Here is a 20206-nt window from a genome sequence, read left to right as displayed (position 1 = left end):
AACGTGCACTTGATCTCAAAATGAACCTCACCCATTTAAAACGGTCCATATAGAGCATCTTTATTGGAAAAACATAAACCTGAAGAACGTGCAACTCAATAATCCGGTTCAACAGGGTGGTGGCAGCAATTCCATTTCTAGCTAATAGGAAGGCAATACCATAAATACAGGTAATTGTCCGACAATTGTGTCATGCTCCAAACAGTATTAAGAACAATCCATGTGCCACTGGAAGCTCAGGAACTTCATAACTTGGAAACTCTCAATCCTAAGCATATGCTCAAAACTTTATCTGCATTGTGTCAGTTAGAAACTCAAACTCACATCACAAGAACAGAGATACCCAGACTTTTGTCATACAAGAACCATGAGTGTATTAGCAAAAAAAAAAGGGAGTGTTTACATGTGCGGAAAGCCATGTGCTCAAGCGCCTCTGTAAGAACAAACCCATCAACTTACTGATGATTTTATAAAAAACCAACGAGAGTTTGTACCCATAATTTGTTACCTTTTATAGAAGGAAAGTCACTGTCCGCAAAAATTTATATGGCCCCCATAGGCTACAGTTACATTGCATCCAGCAATGATCTCATTTTTGCACCACACCACCAGGGGAAAAATAGATTACTTACAACAAAAGAGCTTCGTTGCACCCGAATTTCCACCATCTGCAACAAGATCTTTTACATTCCCATCAGGGTCGATAAACTGTTCTGAATTATGAGCTTGCAATTTAGATTTATGCCAAGTATCTGAACACATTGGGGTTCTCTTTGTCCCGCTCCAAGTACTCTCGTGCAATCAGGTCTTCAATTCGCTTTTTGATAATTTTGAAATCAGGCTATGGCATAAAACTTCTAATGTCAGGTCTCAAAGCATCACAAGTGATACACAAACATGACGTTAAAATCAGCTTTCATACCTTAAACATGCGTCCTAGTTGTTCAACACACTCAAGGACCAACTGCGGATGTGGTAAAACTTTGCGGCTCTTCATGATTCGCACAATAGAGGCATCAATAGCGTAACGCCTGTCTTTGTCTACATCTTCAATGACTTTCTTCTTCTCATCCATAGGAGGAAGTGGAATCTTGAGTAAAAGAAAAGGTGGTTACATATCTGATAAATGTAAATGAGAGAATGAGAGAGAGAGAGAGAGAGAGAGAGAGAGAGACCTTGATCCGCCTCATCTTGTCGGTAAATTTAGCATTAAACTCAAAGAAATCGTTTGGCCCCACTGATTTGGTGTTAGGATCCTTGCTGAGAATTTTGTACTTGGCACAAGATAATGAATGAAGTAACCTTGCAACATCCTCATCCGTAAGGTTTAACTCACTCTTGATTTCTGAATAGCTGAGCCTATCAGCTGAATTAAATAGAAGCAATACTGCAGCCTGCGGGAAGCAGACGTGAATTCCAAGCGCAACAAAAATTGTGGTGGTCTCTTAAGCTGTCCTATATCCAATGAATAACTTACCTGGTATGTGGTAACTATGAGCTCAATGGTCTTGGGCTCAAACTTTCCAACAATGTTACATGTTCCCAATGAGTAAATCCACGTCAGTTTACGATGCTTTGTTTTGGTCTGGTAAAATTCTTTGAATGTTTCCACACATTTAACCTGCAATATAGATTTTACTGGGTAAACCAAAAAATCTCTCCCCTTAAAGCTCAGTCAAAACAGTAACAAAAGCTACATGTATACCATCTCTGCAGGCAGTGCCAGATCTGAGGATTTGTAGCTAGGCCAAAATCCAGTTGTTAAGACAGTAACAGTTAAATCAATGCCAGGATGTGACTGAGAATTCTCAGACAGGTAATTCTCAAATGAAGTCTGATTTTCTCTAGCCAGAGTCAAATCAGTGACCTGCAAGGGGGAAGAGAATACTTTACGAAGTTCAAACTGTACACTTGTAAACCATGTTCTGAAAACCATCAGTCATAGTGTACTAGTTACAAACCATGCCCTCCATTTTAGAGGTGAACTGGCCTCCACATTGCTGTTTTAGTTTTGTCAGGATACTCCGCTCATGATCATCATTTGCACTCTTATCAAACAAAAGCCTACGAGCCAGTTTTTTCCTGTGAAGAAAAAAGAGACACGAGAGTGATGAAAAGGTGTTGCATCTTTATCAGCAAGTGGGAAAATCTCCATCCAGGGACAGCTACCTCACCTGTAGAACTCTGCAAACAGGTCCTTATCACTGATATAGGCAAGAAGTTTAACAACCTGCAACACAAGGATGTAGCATCTTACATTCCCCACATTATCAATTATCGGTGTAGTTTTTTTGTTACAAAATAACCACCAAACCTTTTCGAGTGTCTCTTCAATAGCCTCATCACTTAGTTTTTCACTTCCACCTTTCTTTAGTAAATTGTCACAAAAAGTTGCCAAAAGCTCTGCACTACTGCTGCCTGCAACACCTTTGTTACAGAATACTTCAAAAGCTTCTTTCAAAGCCTGCAAAAGATTCTGCACATGTTAGAATATAGAAAAATCCATTTGTAGAACTAGAGTAGAACTAGAGTACCACTACCTTGTGAAAAAGGGAGTGATGTACAAAGCATTCACTCACGTACTGCAAATACTTGTCATGTAACTCAATTACATTGCGAACAAAGGCCTGCAACCATGTAGCATCAATCTGTTTGTAAGGTGACAGCAAAGCTGCTCCTCAATCTAAAAAAAGGCTAGCAGTACTCCTTGGTGCAATTGTGGTTCAAGACAGACGAAAACAGACGAAAATTTCATTGTATAAGCACAATGCTCTTGGCAACCACATAAGTACTTCCAGTTTTGCTCCATAATGGCACAAAAATATTGAGGCCTCTACAAGATAAATGACAATTAACAAGTTTAGCAAGGATCTTACAAGTTCAATCCACTGTTAAGCAGCCCGCAAGAAGGAAAATGGAAGCAAGGTTGACGTCCTGAAAATACATCTGTGCATGTAAATCCGTGCGTGGGCTTGAAGACCTGTTTGAAGGCCAATGCTAGTCCATGAGAGGGAAAATGCACATCAGCAGAGGCCAATCTGTATAGCTGGATATCCAGCAGGATTTCAGGTGAGTCTTCTGTTTGGGTAGAATTCAGCCCCGTGTTGTTCTCATTGGCTTAACACACCCCAAGGTCATTAATCTTTACAAAGCACATGGAGAAATATGTAGGTCATAATGATGATGTACTCATTCATACCTGCCAGAGGGCTCCACTTCCAACTTCCAAGCATATGAAAGAGAGGGCTGTGCATGGCCTAAGCGCACTTTATATACCTTCCTGGGGGGCTGGTCAAGCAGCTTAGTGGTGTAGGGATGGCCGACCTGCCCTTGAAGCTGGTCGTGGGCCTTTACCACCATGCCCCATTTCAAAGGTTTAATCACCTTATTATTAATGATAAGTCACTAAGACACATTCCTGCATATCTAGGCATGGACCAAGATTGCCCAAGATACTTGAAATGCCTCTAAAAGGTGTCCTGGCAGCCTGTACATCATATCATACTATAACTCGCCCGAGAAGCGTGAGAGTGGCTCTGCATCACTTTGACCATGAGCACAATTAAACACTTTGGCATTTAATCACAGCCATTAAACAATCCACAGAGCTGAAAATAAAAGTTGCACAACTGACACCACATAGAGGCCGGAATGGGCCAACCTCCCCCTTGGAGTATCTCATTATCCAAGGAAAAATATAACATGTACAAGCTTTGAGGGCCTTACTCTCCTGATGGGAGATACCGGATTATCCATATACAATCATAAGCATGTCCTTCATCCAATATGGCTATCCAACATGTCCTTCCATAGGCACACAAACATGTATAACAGCCCACATCGCTCTTCCATACACGCATAAACTTGTATGACAACCCATATGGCTCTTCCACGAGCACATAAACCTGTAAACTAGTCCATGTGGCTCATCCATGAACTCGTAAACCTGTAAACCAACCCATGTGGCTCATCCATGAGCTCATAAACCTGGATAACAGCATGTATGTCGCATCCATGAGCGCCAAAACCTGTAAACCAGTCTATGTGGCTAATCCATGAGTGCATAAACTAGTATAACAACATGTATATTACATAAAACCAAAAATTCCAACAAGCTTTAGGACTGTTTTGTTGAAAAACAGCTATCCGGGCAAGATGGTGTAGAGTAGTGAAAATCATCTTCCCCAAGCTGGGTATGGCTATGGTGGGCTTAGAAATGAACAGAAATGTTGAAAAATCAAAGTTTTCAGCCTCCAAAAACCTGCTTGAAGCTCAAACTCGCCCAAAAGATAACTCTCTCATTTTCAAATCAACAAGAAAATCCTACAATGCCATGTGTAGAGCTGAATTGACAAGTGTGAGAACACTTGTCTCACTTTTATTCTCTTATCTGCCACATGTCCCAAATCCAAAGGCCAAAAATTCCACAATCTTCAGCTCTAAAAATATCCCAAATGATAGCTAATTTCACATCGGCCCTTTAGCAATACTCGATCCCTGTCGAATTCCGGAGGTAATGATGCGAACAAAAATTCCATCGAAGATTGCCAAAATCATTAACTTTCCCTAAAATTTAGGAAATGATCTCTTTGTGTTCCATCACATGAGAAATACATGTAAAAACCTATTTCATTGCTCGATCTTCCCCAAATCCTAAAAGTTCACGGTACATACTTTTCACTTGACACTCGAGCTCTAAAACCCATTTTTGTGTCTAAGAAACTATCTCGAGTGCATGGACCATGCTACGAATACTAAGTCCTCTGTGCTGGATAATCCTCCATTTCCAAAGTTTGTACATTCTTGATCTTTTGGACATCCAAAGCCCTTCTGTTGGGGTAAAGAGGTTATGCCCACCCTTATAGTGTGTACAAGCCCATAAGTTATAGTACATAGTACACTTAGTACTTTTAATGTACTAAGTGCACTATGTGTACTAGTGCAATATACATGTGTGATAGGGGAGTCACACACTCATGCCTCATGAGTTGACTTATCCCCACAACTCTCTCACTCTCTCTCTCCCTTGCTTCTCTGTGTATGTCTCCCATGAATGAACTCTAACCCTAATTCTCATTCTCCCATCAACTGGTATCAGAGCTGTGGTCACCATGTTCTCCTCCCTCTTCTGCTCTGCTGGCCGCCCCCCCCCTTTTGATTCCTGGTCGCCCTGTTGATTCCTGGTCGCCCTGCTCCTTGCAGCACAAGACACAACAGGGAACCCAGGCGAACAGCGTGGAGCTGGTGAAGCGTGGAGTTCTATCTTGGTGGCGGGCGTTGAATCACACGCATGCGGATAAGCCAAGAAGTCGAAGCGTGGAGCAAAGAAGCGCTAGGCAAGTGAACACAGGAGCGTAGCTGGATGAGTCGGCAACAGCCAGGCGAGTGTGGCAATCGAAACGCAAGCGAAGGCCTAGCGTTGGGCGTCGGCTGGCGCTAGGCGAAACATAAGCGAAGGGAGCCCGTCGACGTGTACAAGGCGCTAAGCGAAGACTTCCATCGAATACAAGCGCGTAGCAAGTGGAGGGGGCGAAGGCCAGGGGACTCATAGAAGGGCAGGACAGGGACTCTTTCATGTCTGCTGGCCAGAGGGTTAGCACAGTGTATGTCTGCGTCACAGGCGAAGCATAGAGAAGCGGCATCGGCTTTGCAGGTTACTACCGCCGTAGCCTGCTCGCAGACCTCACACATCCAAACCCTTTCATGGCAGCTTGTCCCGCCTTGTACCAACCCACTCGTCTGCACTCTGTGTGCTAAGGTAGATTAGATCTGTAAACCGCCGATTAGCATGCCGAGGTCTTGCGATGTGTGCCAGGCCTCCAGCGCCCTGGTTTTCTGCAGGGCCGATGCGGCCTACCTCTGTATGGGTTGCGATGTGAAGGTGCATGGAGCATCAGCAGCAGCATCATCTATACAGCAGCGCCTGAGGAGTCCCCCTTTCTGCACTCTTTTCCTGCAACAGCCTGCAAATTGAAGAAAAAATCAGAAATTACAAGGTATTTGCCTCAATTTTTTTTTGGGATTTGCAATTGAGCAGGTGCAATCATTAATTGAGCAGATACACGCGCCGAATTGCTCAATTTTTGAGCAAAATTGGCAAAATTGGGTGACATTGGTCACAATCAGGATCAATTTGCAGGAAATTGGTCAAATCAGGATCAATTTGCAGGAAATTGAATGTCGAAATTTGGGGCTTTTGCTGTAATTGTGCAATTAAGCACTCATACATGCTGTATGATGTGAAAAATTGCACATTTGGGCAAAATTGCAGCAAATTGCAGTGCAAATCAAGGGGCTTTTGTGCCGATTTGGTTGATTTGCATGCAGGCAATCGCGTTTGATGCTGTGGATAATGTGCTGATGCCTTACAAGAACTCAATGTGCCTGTAAATCAAGGGGCTTTCATGTATTGGATGTATATGTGGCCAGGGGGAAGCATCGTGAACACTCTGGATGCCTTCATGTGCGTCAATGTACCATGTATGATCAGAAATTGATCTTAAATCAAGGGGCTTTTCAAGTTTGTATGCTTGTTGAGCTTGGCAAAGCAGCACGCAAGCCATTTATGCCTTGAATCCTCAAAAATCAGCTTGCAGTCAAGGGGCTTTTGCCCAATTTCTGTTCGGGACTGTTTTATGCAGTGTTCGGGACTGTAAAAGTCTGATTTTCACTCATTTGGACAGCCAGGAGAGCATTTATTGCTATCGTACCTGTTGGTACAGATTTGGCACAGCTTTGTGCATGTTTTGGCATGGCTGTACACTGTTTTGAGTGACCAAAAGGTTCAATTTCAGCTGCTGTACTTGCCGGTACAGGTTTGGTACATCATTGGTGAGCGCTTGGTACTGCTGTACAGTACTTTGGAAGGGCAACAGAGCACATTTAAGGTGCTGTCCAAAATCTGCAGCAACCAGATTTTGGTGTTTTCATCACATAAAGTGGGAGAAAAGTTGCATTCTTGCTTCCGCAGTGGGAGATAAACTTTGGGAGAAAAACTGTGAGCACTTTGTGTGCTTTTGGTGCAGTGTTTGCACATTTTTTGCAGGGAGTCAGGCATTGACAGGTTGCATTTTGCTATGGCAACCACAGGTGAGAGCTCTTCATTGCTTCACATCAAGAAGCTTGAAGGCTCGCATAATTATGATATTTGGCAAACCCAGTGCTACAATGTGTTGCTCCAGAAAAACCAGCACAAGCCTATCAAAGAAAGGAGTGTAATGCCCGCTTCTCTTACTGCTGAAGAGTGGGAAGATATGGATGAGCTGGCAAGATCTACTATCATGTTGTCTGTGTCAGACTCATTACTTTTCAGCATTCGTGAAGAGAAGACAGCTTGGAGAATGTGGCAGAGATTGCAGGACTTGTATGCCCAACAAAGTGCCTCAAGCAAAGTGTATTGGTTGAAGAAACTCATAGGTCTTCAGATGAAGGAAGGGGCGTCTATGACAGCCCATCTAAATGAGTTTAATGGTATTGTAAGCCAAGTTATCAATCAAAAGCTAGCAATGGACGATGAGTTCAAAGCCACTTTTCTGTTATGCACTTTGCCAGAGAGTTGGGACACATTCAGGACAGCCACTAGCAATTCGCATGCTATGCTGTCATATGCAGATGTTGAGGGTGCTCTTCTTCAAGAAGAGATGAACAGGAAAAACAACTCTGTTGGAAAGTCCAATGCAATGAATGCACGTGGGAGATCCCAGCAAAGGGGAAAAGGCCAAGAAAGGGGAAGGAGCAAGTCTCGCTCCAAAAAGGATTTGGAATGCCATTATTGTGGCAAGAAGGGACACATTAAAAAACAATGCTACAAATGGAAAAATGATCAAAAGGAAAAGGGAAAAGGCAAAGACAAAGAGAAAGATGAAGCCAAAGATGTAAAGCCAAAGGGCAAAAGTGGAGTCAAGATTGAAGAAATCAATGTGTCACATGCAGGTGGCAGTGAGGATGAGGTCCTCTTTACGTCTTCACTTGATGCCCATTCACTTCTTACAGGTGGTCATGGTATGCACTCATGGATCATTGATTCAGGTGCCTCCTTTCATGTCACAGGTTGCAGAGACTTGTTTGTCAGGTACACTGCTGGCAATGAAGGAGTGGTTTATTTGGGTGATAACCATGCATGCAAAATTCTTGGCAGAGGTGATGTGAGGCTTGTATTTTCAGATGGCTCACAGCTTATGCTCCATGATGTCAGGCATGTGCCTGAGATCAAAAAGAATCTGCTTTCTACTGGACAGCTTGATGATGCTAATTATGTTACCACATTTGGTAGTGGAAAGTGGAAAATTAGTAAGGGCTCACTGGTTGTTGCCAGAGGCTCTAAGGTGGACACTCTTTATTTCATGCATGCAGGTGTTTGTCACCATGCTAATGTAAATGCAACCGAGCTGCCGGAAATCTCTATGTGGCATAGCCGGTTGGGACACATGAGTGTCAAGAAAAGGAGAAATTGTCTCGTTTGGGTTACTTGCCTTCTCTAAAGTTTTCAAGTTTTCAATTTTGTGAGCATTGTATATATGGTAGGCAACTATAGTGCCCTCACAAGAAAGCTCTTGGACAGAAAGATGCTCAGTTAGAGCTTGTGCATACAGATGTATGTGAGATGCCTCAGCTTTCTTTGGGAGGGGCAAAATATTTTGTGTCTTTTATAGATGATGCCACACGCAAGGTGTGGGTTTATCCTCTTCGTTTGAAGAGTGATACATTCTCAGTGTTTCAGAAGTTTGTTGCTCTTGTTGAGAATCAAACTGGCAAAACACTGAAGGCTTTGCGTTCCGACAATGGTGGAGAGTACATGTCCAAACAGTTTCAGGACTTTTGTGATGCTAAAGGCATCAAGAGGGAGCTCTCTGCTCCTTATGATCCTCCACAAAACGGGACAGCAGAGAGGATGAACAGGACCATTCAGGAGAAGGTCCGTTCTATGTTGTCACATGCTGCATTACCTCATGGTTTTTGGGCTGAAGCTGTTATGACAGCCGTTCACCTTATAAACAGGTCACCTAACACGAGGCTTGGTGGGAAAGTGCCAGAAGAAGTATGGACAGGGAAGCCTCCGTCATACAAGCACTTGAGAGTGTTTGGTTGCGTTGCGTACGTGCACATACGCAGGGAAATGCGCACCAAACTTGATCCTAAGTCTCATAAATGCATATTCCTAGGATATGGTGACAGAGGTGAAATGGGGTATAGACTTTGGGATCCCATGAATAGAAAGATCATACGCAGCAATGATGTCATTTTTGATGAAACATGCATGTATAAAGAGCCTGCAAGGCAACAGGACCCTGGCAGAGTCATCTTTGATGATGATGGACATCATGGACAACAACAAAGGGCTGTAAATCAGCCATTACAGCAAGAAAACCAGCCCTTAAATGGTGCTGAAAATGGTCCAAATGGACAGCCAGAGATGGCAGAAGATATCCCTATGGATATACCACAGTTAGAGGAGATACCGGGCATTATATTTCAGCCTTATGGCATGGAACAGGAGCCACCAATAGGTGATATGCAGGCTGGACAGCAACCTGCAAATGATGGTCATTGGGTACGGAGGTCCACAAGACCCTCCAGAGCCCCTGACAGGTTTGTTCCAAGGGTTGACTACTTGATGCTCACTCACTGTGGGGAGCCCTCATGTTACAAGGAGGCTTTACAGAGGGCAGACAAAGCTCTATGGGAGCGTGCCATGAAGTCAGAGATGGATTCTCTGCATAAAAATGGAACTTGGAAGTTGGTGCCTTTGCCTGCAGGCAAGAAGGTTTTGCCATGCAAGTGGGTATACAGGCTCAAAGTTGCATCAGATGCAAAGCCAAGATACAAAGCCAGGTTAGTGGCTAAGGGCTTTAAGCAGGAATATGGTGTGGACTTTGATGAGATCTTCTCTCCAGTGGTCAAAATGACCACACTTAGAGCTATGTTGGCTTTGGTTGCGCATGATGATCTGGACTTGATTCAGATGGATGTGAAGACTGCTTTTCTTCACGGTGATCTCCATGAGGAGATATATATGCAACAGCCAGAGGGTTATGCAGTAAGTGGAAAGGAGAAGCTTGTATGCAAGCTGAAAAAGAGTCTTTATGGGCTTAAACAGGCACCAAGGGAATGGTATCATAAATTTGATACATTCATGAAATCTCAGAAATTCAGGAGAAGTGACATAGATCACTGCTTGTACACCAAGAAAGCTTTGGATGGCAGTCTCTTGATTCTCATTTTGTATGTTGATGATATGTTGATTGCCGGGAAATCTCGTAAAGAGATGGATGCCTTGAAGCAGAGGCTGCATCAAACCTTTGATATGAAGGATTTGGGTGATGCAAATCACATTTTGGGTATGCGGATACTTCGGGACAGAAATCAGCATGTGTTGTATTTGTCTCAGAAGGAATACATTGGCAAAGTCTTGCAGAGGTTCAATATGGACGGGGGGAAGAAAACTAGTACTCCTTTGCCTCCATATGTGAAACTCAGTGCTATGGACAGCCCACAGTCGGATAGAGACAGGTCTGATATGGCCAAGATTCCGTATGCTTCAGCTTGTGGCAGTCTCATGTATGCCATGGTTGCTACTAGGCCGGACATTGCATTTGCAGTGGGAGTGGTTTCTAGATACATGGCCAATCCTGGCAAGAAGCATTGGGAAGCAGTGAAAGGTGTCATGAGATACCTGAAGGGCACACAGGATTTGTGCATTTGCTTTGGCAAACAGGATGCATTAGTGCATGGTTACACGGATTCGGATTATGCCGGTCATCCAGATAACCGGAAGTCTACTACCGGTCATGTATTTACATTCACAGGAGGTGCTGTGTCATGGATATCCAGGATGCAGAAGTGCACTGCCTTATCTACTACAGAGGCCGAGTATATTGCAGCCACAGAGGCTTGCAAGGAGGCATTATGGCTATCTCGGTTAGTGGTTGATTTGGGCTATACAGGGGATATTCCATTGTTGCATTGTGACAGTCAGAGTGCCATTCAGTTGGCAAAGAACCCTGTTTTTCATGCAAAGACGAAGCATGTGGATGTGAAGTATCACTTCATCAGAGAGGTGATAGAGAACAAGCAAATTCAGCTTGTTAAGATTCATACGGATGACAACCCGGCTGATCTGTTGACGAAGAGTTTGCCTCCGGAGCGGTTTGCTCATTGCAGACACTTGATGGGCATTGGATGAGGCCATTTTCAGCCTTGATATGGTCTTGTATATTATCATGTACATGCTGATTTTTCTTTTCCTTTACTTAAGGGCACTTTGCCTTTAAGTGGGAGGTTGTTGGGGTAAAGGCGTTATGCCCACCCTTATAGTGTGTACAAGCCCATAAGTTATAGTACATAGTACACTTAGTACTTTTAATGTACTAAGTGCACTATGTGTACTAGTGCAATATACATGTGTGATAGGGGAGTCACACACTCATGCCTCATGAGTTGACTTATCCCCACAACTCTCTCACTCTCTCTCTCCTTGCTTCTCTGTGTATGTCTCCCATGAATGAACTCTAACTCTAATTCTCATTCTCCCATCACCTTCTACACATGAATTCTAGGGATGCCCAAAATGGTGACATTCTCCCCAGCTTCTTAAAAGTTATCGTCATCTTTAACGCTTCAAAACATATATCAATATATAATCACGTCCCATCAAGTGGCCGAGACCAGACACACTCAAAAATCCAATATAACTGAAAGAATCCATGTCTCAAATAAATGGGTGAGATAAAACAGTCCCATAAGTATAGATACCATCATCATGTCCCAAAATAAATGGACGAGACAAAACAGTCCCATAAGTCCAGATATCATAATCCTGTCCCAAAATAAATGGGCGAGACAAAACAATCCCATCAGTCCAAATATCATCATCATGTCTCTCTGTCCATACTCCAAGTCGAATCCATCTTCAAGAAGCAGTTACGTGTCACGTTAAACGCATGCTACTCTCCACTGGCTTCCATGCTTACACATGCAAAGACCAAGCCAAGAAATATAAGACTGATTGATCGTGCACGCGGATGTAGAACGTACACTGGATCTGAACGCAGACATCAAGTCCCTAGCATACCAGATTCCAGTCTACTCAGACTTGGCATAGACATAGTCCCCTACCAACAAGGTTTCAGTCCACATGACCCTTGCGTAGACATAAGTCCTCTGCCAATAAGGTGGCAGTCCACATGACCCTTGGCGTAGACGTAAGTCCCCTGCCAACCAAGCATCATGTCCACTCTACCACTTGCACTCCATATTGATACTATGACCACACACCTTGGAGGAGAGGTAGGCTCAAGTGTGTAACATAAAATAAGAATCACTCATAGGCATAGATATCTTGGTGCTGCATAAACATTTTTGCTACACAGTTTATAGGCATTTCGGTCACCAATATTTTTGCAGGCATTTCGGCCGCCAATAGAAATCCTCGATCCATGAGATAACCATGAGTTTCACAAGTCCAATGCATCCCAAATAAAGGGAACCAAAACCATAATCCATCGCAATAAAGGGAGCCATGAAAAGAATTCATCCCATTAAAGGGAGCCATAAGTCTATAAAGCCATCAAACTAAAGAATGCAAAAGATGACAATGTCATATATTGCAGTCCTCAAGTGTCATGCTCACAATAGAGATGACCTCTAGATTCTGGGCTTCTCAGTCATGAAAAGCATTTTTCCTTAAACACATTCAAGAAAAACATACAACACTTCTCCTTGCATTTACACACGAGGGTTAGGTGTTCAAAACACGTAAGCCATGAAGCATCAAAAAATAATAGCTTTGTAATCTCAAAGAATACTTAGCTCTTGAATCTTCTTCTTTGCCGAAAACATCATGAAGCCATGAGACAAATAGAACTTTTATTATAGCTTACTTTGAGCTTCAAAAGTAGCTTCCATAGTACAAAGATAGAAGATAGACGCCTCCTCACAAACTCCAAGAAACCATAATGTTCACTTCCAATTATGCCTTGCACTGCTATGTATAATCCTACCAATGAGTATAGTATGCACCTTAATAAGATCGTTCTCACATAAGAATGAGAGAAACCCTTATGCTCCGATACCAATGTAACTCGCCCCGGAAGCACGGGAGCAGGTGTGCATCGCTTTCACCATGAGCACAATTAAACATTTTGGCATTTGATCACAACCATTAAACAATCCACAAAGCTGAAAATAAAAGTTGCACAACTGACACCACATACAGGCCGGAATGGCCCAACCTTCCCCTTGGAGTATCTCATTATCCAAGGAAAAATATAACATATACAAGCTTTGAGGGTCTTATGTTGGGGTAAAGGCGTTATGCCCACCCTTTTAGTGTGTACAAGCCCATAAGTTATAGTACATAGTACACTTAGTACTTTTAATGTACTAAGTGCACTATGTGTACTAGTGCAATATACATGTGTGATAGGGGAGTCACACACTCATGCCTCATGAGTTGACTTATCCCCACAACTCTCTCTCTCTCTCTCTCCCTTGCTTCTCTGTGTATGTCTCCCATGAATGAACTCTAACTCTAACCCTAATTTCAGGTTTCTCCCCATCAACTGGTATCAGAGCCCTTAGTGATCCCTCCCTTCCTCTTCTCCTTGATGGTAGCAAGGAGTCGTATCATCAGCATCATCAAGTTCTACGTGAACACGTGAAGGTCACAGGCTGGGCGTGAACGAAGGCAGCAAAAGAGGCGAAAGCAACACAGGCTAAACTGCAGGTGGCGCTCATAAGCGTGCGAATCAGTAAGCGATAGGCGAAGTGTTGGGCGGATGAGCGATGAGCGTGGACTGTCGACTACAGATGCTGTGCGTAGACTGGCGCTAAGCAAAGACGTCAGCGGCCAGTAGCGAAGAGAGCCCGTCGACGGCGAAGCCAGGCGAATACGTGGCAGAAGTGTAGCGCGTAAGTGCGCTAGGCGAGCGAAGCGCTACCAGGCGGGCGTTGCATCACAACGCAGGCGAGAAGCGCATTTGATCGGCTGGTCCACAAAGCGGGCGAAGGCAGTCGAGCGTGGAGCGAACCACAAGGCGTGTAGCGCTGGGCGAATCTGAAGCGCCCAGCGTTGAGCGAACAAGCGCTGGGCGTAAGACGTCCAGGCGCTAAGCGAAGACATCCATCAACAGAACCCGTCCAGCACGACCCTCCACAACCCGTCTTGTAGCTTGGCACTAGCCGAGTGAAGCGCACAGCAGCCCAGCGATTGCTTTGTGGAAGAAGGCCCTCCTCTCTCACATAGCAGCACACGAATTCTGCAGCACGCCTGAAGAGCCCTCCAATAGCATCAATCTTTCTGCAGCAGCACCAAATTCATCAACCCGCCTGCAAATCAGAGTAAATCAGAAATTTCAGAGGTATTTTTGCTTCAATTTTGCGAATTTCTTATCAATTCAATCAATTGAGCAGGTTCACGTGCTGAATTGCTCAATTTTTGAGCAAAATTGGCAAAATTGGGTGACATTGGTCACAATCAGGATCAATTTGCAGGAAATTGGTCAAATCAGGATCAATTTGCAGGAAATTGGATGTCGAAATTTGGGGCTTTTGATGTAATTGTGCAATTAAGCACTCATACATGCTGTATGATGTGAAAAATCGCACATTTGGGCAAAATTGCAGCAAATTGCAGTGCAAATCAAGGGGCTTTTGTGCCGATTTGGTTGATTTGCATGCAGGCAATCGCGTTTGATGCTGTGGATAATGTGCTGATGCCTTACAAGAACTCAATGTGCCTGTAAATCAAGGGGCTTTCATGTATTTGATGTATATGTGGCCAGGGGGAAGCATCGTGAACACTCTGGATGCCTTCATGTGCGCCAATGTACCATGCATGATCAGAAATTGATCTCAAATCAAGGGGCTTTTCAAGTTTGTATGCTTGTTGAGCTTGGCAAAGCAGCAGGCAAGACATTTATGCCTTGAATCCTCAAAAATCAGCTTGCAGTCAAGGGGCTTTTGCCCAATTTCTGTTCGGAACTGTTGTATGCAGTGTTCGTGACTGTAAAAGTCTGATTTTCACTCATTTGGACAGCCAGGAGAGCAATTATTGCTATTGTACCTGCTGGTACAGATTTGGCACAGCTTTGTGCATGTTTTGGCATGGCTATACACTGTTTTGAGTGACCAAAAGGTTCAATTTCAGCTGCTGTACTTGCCGGTACAGGTTTGGTACATCATTGGTGAGCGCTTAGTACTGCTGTACAGTACTTTGGAAGGGCAAAAGAGCACATTCAAGGTGCTGTCCAAAATCTGCAGCAACCAGATTTTGGTGTTTTCATCACAAAAAGTGGGAGAAAAGTTGCATTTGTGCTTCCGCAGTGGGAGATAAAGCTTGGGAGAACATTTGAGAGCACTTTGTGTGCTTTGGGTGCAGTGTTTGCACATCTTGGGTGCAGTGTTTGCACATTTGCAGGGAGTCAGGCATTAAAGGTTGCATATTGCTATGGCAACCACAGGTGAGAGCTCTTCATTGCTTCACATCAAGAAGCTTGAAGGCTCGCAGAATTATGACATTTGGCAAACCCAGTACTACAATGTGTTGCTTCAGAAAAAGCAGCACAAGCCTATCAAAGAAAGGGGTGTGATGCCCGCTTCTCTTACGGCTGAAGAGTGGGAAGATATGGATGAGCTGGCAAGATCTACTATCATGTTGTCTGTGTCAGACTCATTACTTTTCAGCATTCGTGAAGAGAAGACAGCTTGGGGAATGTGGCAGAGATTGCAGGACTTGTATGCCCAACAAAGTGCCTCAAGCAAAGTGTATTGGTTGAAGAAACTCATAGGTCTTCAGATGAAGGAAGGGGCGTCTATGACAGCCCATTTAAATGAGTTTAATGGCATTGTCAGCCAGGTCATTAATCAAAAGTTGGCAATGGACGATGAGTTTCTTGTTATGCACTTTGCCAAAGAGTTGGGACACATTCAGGACAGCCACTAGCAATTCGAATGCTATGCTGTCATATGCAGATGTTGAGGGTGCTCTTCTTCAAGAAGAGATGAACAGGAAAAACAACTCTGTTGGAAAGTCCAATGCAATGAATGCACGTGGGAGATCCCAGCAAAGGGGGAAAAGCCAAGAAAGGGGAAGGAGCAAGTCTCGCTCCAAAAAGGATTTGGAATGCCATTATTGTGGCAAGAAGGGACACATTAAAAAGCAATGCTACAAATGGAAAAATGATCAAAAGGAAAAGGGAAAAGGCAAAGACAAAGAGAAAGATGAAGCCAAAGAGGTAAAGCCAAAGGGCAAAAGTGGAGTCAAGATCGAAGAAATCAATGTGTCACATGCAGGTGGCAGTGAGGATGAGGTCCGATTTACTTCTTCACTTGATGCCCATTCACTTCTTACAGGTGGTCATGGTATGCACTCATGGATCATTGATTCAGGTGCCTCCTTTCATGTCACAGGTTGCAGAGACTTGTTTGTCAGGTATACTGCTGGCAATGAAGGAGTGGTTTATTTGGGTGATAACCATGCATGCAAAATTCTTGGCAGAGGTGATGTGAGGCTTGTATTTTCAGATGGCTCACAGCTTATGCTCCATGATGTCAGGCATGTGCCTGAGATCAAGAAGAATCTGCTTTCTACTGGACAGCTTGATGATGCTGATTATGTTACCACATTTGGTAGTGGAAAGTGGAAGATTAGTAAGGGCTCACTGGTTGTTGCCAGAGGCTCTAAGGTGGACACTCTTTATTTCATGCATGCAGGTGTTTGTCACCATGCTAATGTAAATGCAACCGAGCTGCCGGAAATTTCTATGTGGCATAGCCGGTTGGGACACATGAGTGTCAAGGGAATGGAGCAATTGTCTCGTTTGGGTTACTTGCCTTCTCTAAAGTTTTCAAGTTTTCAGTTTTGTGAGCATTGTATATATGGTAGGCAACTACAGTGCCCCCACAAGAAAGCTCTTGGACAGAAAGATGCTCAGTTAGAGCTTGTGCATACAGATGTATGTGAGATGCCTCAGCTTTCTTTGGGAGGGGCAAAGTACTTTGTGTCTTTTATAGATGATGCCACACGCAAGGTGTGGGTCTATCCTCTTCGTTTGAAGAGTGATACATTCTCAGTGTTTGAGAAGTTTGTTGCTCTTGTTGAGAATCAAACTGGCAAAACACTGAAGGCTTTGCGTTCCAACAATGGTGGAGAGTACATGTCCAACAAACAGTTTCAGGACTTCTGTGATGCTAAAGGCATCAAGAGGGAGCTCTCTACTCCTTATGATCCTCCACAAAACGGGACAGCAGAGAGGATGAACAGGACCATACAGGAGAAGGTCCGTTCTATGTTGTCACATGCTGCATTACCTCATGGTTTTTGGGCTGAAGCTGTTATGACAGCCGTTCACCTTATAAACAGGTCACCTAACACGAGGCTTGGTGGGAAAGTGCCAGAAGAAGTATGGACAGGGAAGCCTCCGTCATACAAGCACTTGAGAGTGTTTGGTTGCGTTGCGTACGTGCACATACGCAGGGAAATGCGCACCAAACTTGATCCTAAGTCTCACAAATGCATATTCCTAGGATATGGTGACAGAGGTGAAATGGGGTATAGACTTTGGGATCCCATGAATAGAAAGATCATACGCAGCAATGATGTCATTTTTGATGAAACATGCATGTATAAGGAGCCTGCAAGGCAACAGGAGCCTGGCAGAGTCATCTTTGATGATGATGGACATCATGGAGAACAACAAAGGGCTGTAAATCAGCCATTACAGCAGGAAAACCAGCCATTAAATGGTGTTGAAAATGGTCCAAATGGACAGCCAGAGATGGCAGAAGATATGCCTATGGATATACCACAGTTAGAGGAGATACCGGGCATGATATTTCAGCCTTATGGCATGGAACAGGAGCCACCAATGGGTGATATGCAGGCTGGACAGCAACCTGCAAATGATGGTCATTGGGTACGGAGGTCCACTAGACCCTCCAGAGCCCCTGACAGGTTTGTTCCAGGGGTTGACTACTTGATGCTTACTGACTGTGGGGAGCCCTCATGTTACGAAGAGGCTTTACAGAGGGCAGACAAAGCTCTATGGGAGCGTGCCATGAAGTCAGAGATGGATTCTCTGCATAAAAATGAAACATGGAAGTTGGTGCATTTGCCTGCAGGCAAGAAGGTTTTGCCATGCAAGTGGGTATACAGGCTCAAAGTTGCATCAGATGCAAAGCCAAGATACAAAGCCAGGTTAGTGGCTAAGGGCTTTAAGCAGGAATATGGTGTGGACTTTGATGAGATCTTCTCTCCAGTGGTCAAAATGACCACACTTAGAGCTGTGTTGGCTTTGGTTGCGCATGATGATCTGGACTTGATTCAGATGGATGTGAAGACTGCTTTTCTTCACGGTGATCTCCATGAGGAGATATATATGCAGCAGCCAGAGGGTTATGCAGTAAGTGGAAAGGAGAAGCTTGTATGCAAGCTGAAAAAGAGTCTTTATGGGCTCAAACAGGCACCAAGAGAATGGTATCATAAATTTGATACATTCATGAAATCACAGAAATTCAGGAGAAGTGACATAGATCACTGCTTGTACACCAAGAAAGCTTTGGATGGCAGTCTCTTGATTCTCATTTTGTATGTTGATGATATGTTGATTGCCGGGAAATCTCGTAAAGAGATGGATGCATTGAAGAAGAGGCTGCATGAAACCTTTGATATGAAGGATTTGGGTGATGCAAATCACATTCTGGGTATGCGGATACTTCGGGACAGAAATCAGCATGTGTTGTATATGTCTCAGAAGGAATATATTGGCAAAGTTTTGCAGAGGTTCAATATGGACGGGGGGAAGAAGGCTAGTACTCCTTTGCCTCCATATGTGAAACTCAGTGCTATGGACAGCCCACAGTCAGATAGAGACAGGGCTGATATGGCCAAGATTCCGTATGCTTCAGCTTGTGGCAGTCTCATGTATGCCATGGTTGCTACTAGGCCGGACATTGCATTTGCAGTGGGAGTGGTTTCTAGATACATGGCCAACCCTGGCAAGAAGCATTGGGAAGCAGTGAAAGGTGTCATGAGATACCTGAAGGGCACACAGGATATGTGCATTTGCTTTGGCAAACAGGATGCATTAGTGCATGGTTACACGGATTCGGATTATGCCGGTCATCCAGATAACCGGAAGTCTACTACCGGTTATGTATTTACATTCACAGGAGGTGCTGTGTCATGGATATCCAGGATGCAGAAGTGCACTGCCTTATCTACTACAGAGACCGAGTATATTGCAGCCACAGAGGCTTGCAAGGAGGCATTATGGCTATCTCGGTTAGTGGTTGATTTGGGCTATACAGGGGATATTCCATTGTTGCATTGTGACAGTCAGAGTGCCATCCAGTTGGCAAAGAACCCTGTCTTTCATGCAAAGACGAAGCATGTGGATGTGAAGTATCACTTCATCAGAGAGGTGATAGAGAACAAGCAAATTCAGCTTGTTAAGATTCATACGGATGACAACCCGGCTGATTTGTTGACGAAGAGTTTGCCTCCGGAGCGGTTTGCTCATTGCAGACACTTGATGGGCATTGGATGAGGCCATTTTCAGCCTTGATATGGCCTTGTATATTATCATGTACATGCTGATTTTTTCTTTTCCTTTACTTAAGGGCACTTTGCCTTTAAGTGGGAGGTTGTTGGGGTAAAGGCGTTATGCCCACCCTTATAGTGTGTACAAGCCCATAAGTTATAGTACATAGTACACTTAGTACTTTTAATGTACTAAGTGCACTATGTGTACTAGTGCAATATACATGTGTGATAGGGGAGTCACACACTCATGCCTCATGAGTTGACTTATCCCCACAACTCTCTCTCTCTCTCTCTCCCTTGCTTCTCTGTGTATGTCTCCCATGAATGAACTCTAACTCTAACCCTAATTTCAGGTTTCTCCCCATCATCTTACTCTCCCCGCGGGAGATGCCAGATTATCCATATACAATCATAAACCTGTCCTTCATCCAATATGGCTATCCAACATGTCCTTCCATAGGCGCACAAACATGTATAATAGCCCACATGGCTCTTCCATGCACACATAAACTTGTATGACTGTATGACAGCCCATATGGTTCTTCCACGAGCACATAAACCTGTAAACCAGTCCATGTGGATCATCCATGAACTCATAAACCTGTAAACCAACCCATGTGGCTCATTCATGAGCTCATAAACCTGTATAACAGCTTGTATGTCGCA

The 20206-nt window shown here is 44.0% G+C and overlaps 1 protein-coding gene across 2 annotated transcripts in view; it reads right to left on the bottom strand.

Annotated features, from left to right (window-relative positions):
* Positions 1-349: 349 nt before the first annotated feature.
* LOC147637383 (cullin-1-like) overlaps positions 350-20206 on the bottom strand; it is a 72077-nt gene continuing 52220 nt past the window's right edge. For both annotated transcript variants that reach the window (XM_086799168.1, XM_086799169.1), the window contains exons 11-19: positions 2541-2627; positions 2315-2464; positions 2175-2230; positions 1962-2082; positions 1706-1867; positions 1478-1621; positions 1176-1394; positions 923-1090; positions 350-841 (exon numbers count right to left, since the gene is read on the bottom strand). In XM_086799168.1, coding sequence (XP_086655294.1) covers positions 740-841; positions 923-1090; positions 1176-1394; positions 1478-1621; positions 1706-1867; positions 1962-2082; positions 2175-2230; positions 2315-2464; positions 2541-2627 — 1209 coding nt within the window. In that variant the 3' untranslated portion in view covers positions 350-739. The remainder of the gene's footprint in view (positions 842-922; positions 1091-1175; positions 1395-1477; positions 1622-1705; positions 1868-1961; positions 2083-2174; positions 2231-2314; positions 2465-2540; positions 2628-20206) is intronic.

Source organism: Cibotium barometz, chromosome 6 (genome assembly GCF_041138505.1).
Source record: "Cibotium barometz isolate CiBa-2024 chromosome 6, ASM4113850v1, whole genome shotgun sequence".
In the NCBI taxonomy this organism is placed as follows: domain Eukaryota; kingdom Viridiplantae; phylum Streptophyta; class Polypodiopsida; order Cyatheales; family Cibotiaceae; genus Cibotium; species Cibotium barometz.
This window is presented reverse-complemented; position numbering and strand designations above follow the sequence as displayed.